Source organism: Plectropomus leopardus, chromosome 16 (assembly GCF_026936395.1).
Source record: "Plectropomus leopardus strain MGB_pleo_1.0 chromosome 16, ASM2693639v1, whole genome shotgun sequence".
Lineage (NCBI taxonomy): Eukaryota > Metazoa > Chordata > Actinopteri > Perciformes > Serranidae > Plectropomus > Plectropomus leopardus.
In genome coordinates, this window is record NC_142191.1 from 33,720,274 (window position 1) to 33,729,827 (window position 9,554).

The 9,554-nt window shown below is 41.5% G+C and overlaps 1 protein-coding gene across 4 annotated transcripts in view; it reads left to right on the plus strand.

The window, feature by feature from the left end:
• The window catches only part of cnih3 (cornichon family AMPA receptor auxiliary protein 3), a 172,822-nt gene extending 165,932 nt beyond the window's left edge, over positions 1–6,890 (plus strand). For all 4 annotated transcript variants that reach the window (XM_088089520.1, XM_088089519.1, XM_088089517.1 and 1 more), the window contains one exon: positions 5,184–6,890. Coding sequence is in view for 1 of the 4 variants with exons in the window: in XM_088089519.1 (XP_087945645.1) it covers positions 5,184–5,211 (28 nt within the window). In the remaining 3 variants the exon portion in view is untranslated. The remainder of the gene's footprint in view (positions 1–5,183) is intronic.
• The last annotated feature ends 2,664 nt before the right edge of the window (positions 6,891–9,554 follow it).

The window sequence follows — 9,554 nt, forward strand, 5'->3', positions numbered from 1 at the left end:
CTGCAGAGATTTTGTTCAATTTGTTTATTCGTAGGCATCATTTATTGTCTATTACTGAATTTTCAAATACAAACCATACAAATACAAGAGCTAATACCCTCACTGAAACACCATCGTTTGTGCTTGTTGACAGCTGCAACCATGAGCTGACAGCCCACCTTGACTGGCTGGATGTTGGCTTGACTTAATCGAAAATTGATTGCTTTGCCCCGGATCGAATTTTATACCTCGTATTTTGGCCTCTGAATTTGGTCAATCAAATTTGAGCAACTTGAGTATATATTATGTGACTTATTTAAATGTGAATTTTGATTTATTGAAAATGAGTTATCGAAAATTTGACGAATTGAATTCAGAGGGAAAAAAATTCAGAAAGTAATAATTTGAGTGCGTATTCAGTGCTAGAAATTCAATGGCTTTTTAATTTCAAAATCAGATGGGAGCAGATTTACTTCCACATGAAAAATCCAAATCGATATAAAATTAAGACACTTAATATAGAACCATAATGTAATTAGCAACAGTGAAAAGGTGATATCGTGTGCATGTAAGTTTCTGTGTTCCTGTGATTTACACCTGATTCAACTGCTTATAGAGACACTGCAATATTTAAATGAAACTCGCTATTACAATGATGAATAACAGTGGTTATGAAAATAAAACTTTGTTTGATTGATTGAAAAAGAGGCAGTTTATGTCACCCATAATTTTCCTATAAAGCTGAATTTCGCTTGACTTTGAAAGCTTGGAAATCTTTCTGAGCACTTGAAGGCCACCTTCCATTGTATTCTGTAAAATAGGCTGTTCTTTCTCACACATGCTCCACTCTCTACTGGACTCTTTGGATAATACTCCTGTAATCTTGAACACGCATTCGTACACTAAGAAAAACATAAATGTAGCTGGCCAATCAGGATGTGCCTGCCCGAATACGTACAGACCCCACAATATAAAGGAAGGCGGGTTGCCATTGTCGTTCTTTTTCTCTTCACAGACAACAAACTGCACATTGAGCAAATTCTTGTGGATTGAGTTGCTACTTCACATGAACCTCATCAGTGCCTCAGTGCAGTCCATGCAGAGAGCAATGAAAACCAGCCACCAGCCTGTGAGGCCTAATTGGTGTTGCCTGAGTTGAAACACCAGCAGTGGTGGGATCACCTCAGATACTTCAGTGTGATGCTTTGCCGCCATGAGAGTGAGCAGGAGCTCAAGAAGTTTATCCCCTCCTCCATCGACAGTCAGAGAGCAAGGAGCCTTTGACCACGGCTGCTGTGTGACAGAGAGACGCTGGATATTTTGACTAAATGCTTGGGAGTCCAGCTTGCTGCAGCTGCTGTTAGAGATGTGTTGGGCAATTCCTAGTTTCCCCTCAGCTAAATGTCCACTGTCATCAGGGGTGTCAGACTGGCATTTTGGACCAGCAGGGCCATAATCTGATTCAAGGTTTTGCTGCAGCAGGATGTGTGATGTCTGCCACAGGCTCTCACCATGTGTGGCAGAGATTTACTCCCCCTAAAAGTCAAGTCAATTGAATTTATAAAGCCCATTATCACAAATCACAATTTGCCTCAGACGGCTTTTACAGCATACAACATCTCTCTATCCTCAGACCCTCACAGTGGATAAACCCCCCCACCCGGCTCAATAAAACCTTTAATGTGTAAAAAAAAAAAAAATGGTAGAAACCCCAGAGGCACTGCAGGGATCTCTGTTAGTATCACCATTACAGAAAGGCTTTTTGTGTTGGTCTACACAGTCACTTAACACTCCAAACAGCTAGAAGAGGAAAGACAGCAGTCCCATTGGCCGCTCACCCATCCACAGAAAGGAGAAGCGATGAAGTGTTGTCATGGGTTGAAAGAAAAAGAGACAGTGGTACACAGCTATGGCAGCCCCCATTTCCAGCTGCCTCTTCAGAGACACCCCATCATTGCCCCCCTCATGCCGCGGTGAGCGGTGACAAAGTTGCAATGTCTTAGTGTTGATGTTAATGCTGGTAATATGGAAATGTTTATTAAAACATATTACATTCCTCAAGAGCATTTCCCTCTTCTTCCTTACTTCCTGGTTCCACCATCCCGAACTGGACTTCAGATGAGGCTTTCATGACTGTGCTAGAAAAATATACCCCCACCCTCCTGCTCAAGTACAGGAGAAATATGACGTGGAATTAATGATAGTTTACGCGTGGCTTCAAAGTGCTGTGTGCATTTATAAATGCCATACGCTGTGTGATGATCTAGTCTTGTCATAAAACACCTATACAGGGCATCTGGATAGCACGAAAAAAAAAAAAAAAAACAGTGAGTGAGCAGTGCGTGACAAATAGACAGTGAAAATTATGTTTTGATAATTCTGTTGACTCTATATCTTCTCTTACTTCAGTTTAAAAGTTGAGGGAGTACAAAGATGTATGTTTTAGTCAAACTTACCTACTCCCATTTCAAAATAAAAGTCGCCTGACAACGTTTTCATTGACAGAATCTCATCTTTTGTTTACACAAGGCATTTTATTGTGAAATATTTGCAGGACCGTGTTGTTGACAATGTGGGAGCTTGCAGAAATTACTGGAATTTGTGCTTATAAATGTGGAAATATGGCATCCAAAGCAGCAGGCAGTCCTGTAGAAGTGTCAAAGCAGCAACATTGCCACAAGTGCAAAACATGCTGCAGTTCGGTGAGGTTGCCGTCGCACACTGCTCATGCAGCCACTGTGTTTCAGGTGTGAGGTGCACGAGTGCGGTTATAGGGCTGGCAGAAGGGGAAGTGAATGGGTCCCACCTGGATCTCCATGTTATGTGCAGTTGGCTTTATTCTTTCCATTTTGCAGTGTTTGACGGTTAGAGAGCTGTCGATTCAACTATTAAAGTGTAAGCTAAAGCCATCTCTTCCTGCTATAGGGGTTTTAGTGAAAGACTAGTCTTTGCCCAGCCTCTCATGCAATGGTTTTTGCAGGGGGTTCTTGTGAAGCGTGCCTCTTTCCCGTGATGGGACCTGTCTCCTGGGGTGTGCGGCCTTAGTGAAGATTCCATTCAGGCCTCTGGAGCACTCCTCTCTGAAGGAGTTGTCATTTAGTTGTGACATTGGCTAAGAAAGTGTGGGAACCAACCACCCTATTTGTGCATCATAGTTGCTTGTTGCTTAATGGTGACCACAGTGGGGCTTCTCTTAGACAAAGTCCCTCCTCTTTTCCCAAGAACATATGGACTTTGTTCAGGTCAAGAGCTTTTTGTCTTCCACCCCATGAAGGGGTCGGGTTTCAAAGTTGCATTTGCTCTACCCATTTTGTGTGTTGGCATGTTATGTTGAAGACGCAGCCCCATAGGATGCACTTAACAGGTGTATGTGTGCTTTGATGATGGTGTGGTCATATAAAAAAACCCTTGTGAAATGCCTTTGTAAGTGCTTCTTCCATACTGTGGGGTTTGCATGAATTTGGCGAGGCACATCCTGATTAGCCGGCTTGATTTATGCTTTTTTTAGTGTGCAAATGTGTGCTCAGGATGAGAGGAGTATAACCCAAAGGGTCCAGTAGGGGTTCACCTGTGCTAATAGCGCTTAGGGTTCAAATATTAAAACCTTTTATGTTGCTTCGCTGTCTAGATGTTAAAGTGGCCACTATGATTACAAGGAAAATTAAAGAATAATAGAAAAAAGCACATCAAAAACAAAATGTTGTGAAGGACAAATGGAAAGGGCTGAGTTGATGGGGTTGTGTTACATCATGAAATACAATCCAGAAATGCAGTTTTGAACTGTAGCTGTATTAGTTTGAGGGCTAAGCAGATGCCAAACCAATGCACAGTGGTTTACAGTACTCTGACTAAGAAGTGCAAAGTGGTTTACAGTGAACAGAGTGAAGAGCATGCATTGGTTTAAAGTATTATGAGTAAAGAGTACACATTGATTTACAACATGTGTAATGGAGGGTTTACAGTTCTGAGAGTAATGAATAAGGAGTGCACAACGCTTCACAGTGACATAAGTAAGGAGTGTACAGTGGTGTACTATAAGTAGGGAGTGTACAGTGGTTTACAGTACCATGAGTAAGGAGTGCATAGTGGTTGACAGTACTATGAGCAAGAACGTCTGCACCTGCATGAGAGAAAATAACTTCCACACCAACAGGTGGCGGTAGTCTGTAATCATTACTCAAAACAGAAACCAGAAGATTCACATGATGGATTCAAGATGCCAGTTAGTCAATTTGCACAATAACAACACAACGTGCACAAGACAAAAAAAAAAGAAAGAGCAACCATCAGCTTAGTGTATCAGGGCCCTTGAAGCTCTGAAATGTGCAATTGCAGCCCAGTGTCACTGGTTTTATTTTGCAAGACCACCCTGTGTCAACAAAGTGGACTCATCAAAGTAAATGTGGGAGCTGCCGTTTTTTCACGCTGTGTTGATCTGCATACATTCTGAAGCTGCACTTCAACTGACTTAAGCTGGAATCAAATATAGGCAAAGGCGTTTACATGGCAGATAATTTTGTACTGTGAACACTGTATTTCCACTGTTTATCTTGATAAGATCAAATTGTTGTTACTGTAAAAACCTTTCCAGAGTTGCAAAGTCCTATGTCAGAATTTAATAAATCATTGTACGGTGTTTCGATGTCTGCTACACCTCCAAACTCATGGACTTATTTATTACTTAATTGGACTTCCTGGATTGTATGTCATTGTCTCACTGGCACTTGACAACACACCGCCACCAATGTAGCGAGCCCGAATGTTGTTTTAATGCAGGGCTGATTATGATGGAGAAGCAGCATTCCTCTGAATAATGCAGACGATAATAATCATGACGGAAATTCTTCAAAGGGACATCACATATAAAAAGTTAGCTGTCTGCAACTAAGAAAAATAAGTCCACTTCTGAGATTTAAAACTTCTAAGAACATTAAAAGACTTTCCATTAAATCTGCAAGCAGTTGAGACAGCAGTATTGGTGAATCAGCAAGAATACTAACTATGGATCAATGAAATGTTAGATCACACACACACACACACACACACACAAATTGTTCAAAAGCTTGTGAATGCTTCAAGCAGGCCATTAGATTATTTGACATGTTTTATTTTCACTCTGTCATTTTCTGCCCGCCTATCCTGTAAGCAAAGTGTTTACTCAGCTAACATTTCCTGATTCCCTGTTTGTTCTTCTTGTGTTTCAGTATGATCTACTCCTTGATTACCTCATAACTACTGATTTATCAGCAACTGGAGAAGAACGGAAAAAAAGCTTCTGGATACCCAGACTGCCACTGTCTTAGTCGAAAATATAAAAGAAAACAAAGGAAATGTTAAAAGTAAGGACAATACAAGAATATGTTTTGCTGTGAAGTCAAACAATGAACTACATGGGGGTCAAACTTCATTTCTGATTTATCCCCTTATGAAAACTGAAGACTGAAAGTCCTGTTTACAGTTTGACTGGTTGCAGCGAGACCCAAGTTAATCACTGCCTAGACAACATTTGTATCACACATTCACACACTCACTCACTCACTTGCTCGCTTGCTTGCTTACACACACACACAAACACACACAGACACACACATACACACACACAAACACACATCACAGCCTCCTCTGGAGTGGTACCGTACTTACTGTATAGTAGCCGCACCAGTAGCCCAAGGGACGAAAGAACACAGTAGCAATTGCACTGTTTGTCTCAGGCACAGCATGGTGAAGCACAGCTCACTCAACCCTCAGTCATTCCTCACCAACTGTAGCTTCACCCGTGGGTCAGAAACAAGGTATAAATGGACGAGTGGATGGATGTACAGAAAAGAGAATGTTCTGGGGGGAACACCAGAGTAGCCAGTTCAATATTTTCTCCTGGAAAGTACAGTCCATGGCCCGTACATTTTTTCTTTTAAAATTACGTGAATGGCTTTTTGTGACGGTGCATTTTGGTGTATTCTTTAACATAAAGCATTTCTAATTGAATTATGATCTACGGTGAAAGGTATTATATACAGCAAATGCCTTCTTAGTGTTGTTCTAGTGTTGTTCTATTGTGGGAAACTTTTCTAAAACTTTAAACTAAAAACACCTGTACAAGCTTTTATAGTAGAGAAGCACACATTCTTTGCACAAAAAGTGTCTTGGATCTTGCACAATATTCTCAATATTTGGTTATATATTAGAGATCATTTATGATAGACTAGCCACATAGGTGAAGGTCTTCCAACATGTAGAGAACTATCAAACCCTATCTATAGATGGGGGGACAATGTGAGTCTTTTCTAGCTTGATTTACCCCATCGACCATAATGTTGTCTTTTCAGTATTTAAATGTATTTATTTATGTCTATTTATGAGATACTGATGGCTTACCTCCCTCCTCTAATTTAAACAAAATCTTTTTTCCATTGTAACCAGACCATGATAAGACAGAGAGAGATGAGATGGATAAAGGTGCCGAGCATTGATCTGTCTGTCTCTGTGATTTGAATCAAAGAAACTGTAGCAGATGACACACATTATATATCTATGTCTGAGCTGTCTGTGATAACTGTGTAATGATTTCCAGAAAAAAAGTTACTCCCTTCCTTACACATCGTCAAAGGACAAGCTCAGCTTCAGATCTTATCGCTGCAGCTTGAATGAATTCTGTGTCTCTCTCAGAGACACTTTGGCAGGCCAAGGGCTTGAACCTGCATCTTCCATGTGTAGCAGTTTTCTAACCACCAACTCTATAGATATTCATCATCTTCACACATGAGCTCACGCCTTAAGCTGCTACTCGACAAGCAGATAGGAATGCCCAATTATTGTTTTCTCTTATTCTAATTCAAGCATTTTCTAATCTAGCTGTGTATGTGACCAACCATGTTGAATTTAGATATTGTTTATGAAATAAAATATTTTAAAATCAAAGATTTCGTGTTTGTGTCTACAGATGTGCTGTGTTCTAATTTGTGTGTGAAGGCCATGCATAATCACAACAAGAGAACATGGGAGAAATGGTAAATGGAAATAATCTTTTTGACCACTCAAATCGCTTTCACGCTACATGTCACATTCACCCATTCATACACACATTCACACACTGGTGGCAGAGGCTACTGTACAAGGTGCCACCTGTTACTCAGTAATCATTCGTACGCATGCACACGCCAATGATGCGGCATCGGGAGCAATTTGGGGTTCAGTATGTTGCCCAAGGATACTTCGACATGTTGCCCGGGATTGAACAGCTTGACCTTCTGATTAGAAGACGACCTGCTCTACCTCTGAGCCAAAGCCCCCACACACACACACACACACACCAAATGAAATCCAGTAAGTACTAACTTGAAAGACTATGAAACAAAAAACCCAGTTTAACAGTTCATCTTCAAGCCTCCACTGATTACCTCCAACAGTACAAAGCTGCTCTCACCAGCCCGGTCCACCTACTACTCTCATCTGTTGACTCTGGCTCCACCAATCCCAAGGCTCTGGCGGTCTTTTTCACCAGTAGGCAACTGTGAAAGAACAGCATCGATTCCATCAAAAGAGGCATCCACAGCAAGAATGAACAGAGTTTTAAAATCTGGGTGGGCTAACGTGACACTGTTCGCAAGCTCAAGTGCCTGCTGTTCAGAGGGAGCCAAGACCATAAGATCATCAAGGTAGCACAACAGATTTGTGGACGTTCTTGTCACCAAAGATGTTCATCATCATTATCGCACGAGTGTGGCGGGGCTGTTGGTCAAGCCCCTGAGGCATTCTGTTATACTCATGGAGACCGAATGGTGAGGAGAATGCAGTGTACTTTTTTCATCTTTGTGTAGACTGGACATTGTAAAAGCCTGACTTAAGGTCCATGGTAGAAAAGACCACATTACCTCCAAGAGCAGCAACAGCATCTGTGTGATGGGGTAATGAGTTCGCATCTTCACCGTTCTGGCGTTTAACCATTTGAAGTCATTGCAGATGCTAAGGTCACCTGACGGCTTGACAGCTAGGACAAAGGGAGAAGAGTATTCGCTCTGAGACTTACGGGTTATCCCTAGTTCTTCCATCTCATCCAAAGCTGTCCGCAGCTTGTCATAAAGGCATGGTGGGACTCGGGTTTGTCATCTGCCAGGCAGATCCTATGCACAAAGTCTTTTGCGTCACCACAGTCCATTTTGTGCTTTGAGAAGATGTACTGTTAGATGATTTTAAACAGTTTATCTTTCCACTCAGGGGAAACTTCACAAGATGAGATGTCAAAGTCTCGCAAGCCCATGGCGACTAGAACATTTTTCATCTCCTCATCTGATCTCGGCGCATGAGATGGGTCTTGAGTTAACTACATTGGACTGAATGGGAACCAGTTCAGGTAAGAGAGACATAGAGAGACATGGTCACATATTAGCAATTTTCACATTTCTCTTAAGGGTTAGTAGTTTTTCTGTTGGATTCACTATTTTGACAGGGACCCAACCATCTTCCCTTAATGTAGCGATGACTCTCCCCACCAAGATTTGAGCAGGTCTGGATCTGGAAGTGGTGGGCTCAATGACAACTGTTCTCCCAAATACAGAAGCATCAGAAACTGGCAGCTTAGCTCACTCTAAATGTTCAGACATAGGCTATAAGGTGACACATCTCTTAAGTTTAGCTGTAACGATTCTGGTTGTCATTGTTTCAACTTCAGAAGTTTCTGAGTTGGACAGTAAAAACATCAAATGAGACAGGTCATCGTTTGGGATACCTTTCATGTCGTTAACAGTGGTTCTGCTGTTGACCTTCACTTTCATCTGTGAAATAAGCCATTAAATGGCATTGCTGCCCAGGACCATGTCATCAGTCTGACCTGGCACTACCAAGACAGGGATTATCACTTTAAAGCCAAAGACAGTGACAGCGAGGTCATACATAGCAGAAGGCGTAACAAGGTTCCCTCCACAACCAACAGTAACAAGTCCTCAGCTGACTTCCTCTCAAGGTTGGGAACAGACTGTGAGAGTTCGCCTTCAGCTCATCACAACATATGCAGTCTTAAAGAACGCAGCAGTCACGTGACATTTCACTGCGGGACTACAACTTGACCAAGACTGTTTCCAGGTCAACACAAAGGTTACTGTCGGTTACTACCATATCAGACTGTATAACAATATGAGCATGACAAAGATTAATAAGCACTTTGATGGACGAAAGTTCGCCATAATCAGTTGCCCCAAAGGATTGCGTTAAACCTGTTGAAGATGCTCCCAGCTTAGCTGATCTGCTGGAGCGATTCCAAGACCCATGGTAAGTACAAATTATTCACCCATCCATACATGTTATGGCCAAGGTTGAAAATATCAGAATGTCCCTTCAATGCTAATTAATATCCAAGAAAAAGTTCAAAATACAATAGGTACCAAAAAAAAACCAACAAAAAAAAAACAAAGTACAAACAAAATAGAAATCAAAAACCAAATTGAAACAAACCAGGATCACTAGAAGAATGCAGATGAAGACATGAGGAAACATGGAGGATGGCGGCAAGGTTACCAGCAGCAGGGATAACAGTAGAGTAAACAGAGGAACTGACAAGGGACAAAGAGAAACACACAAGT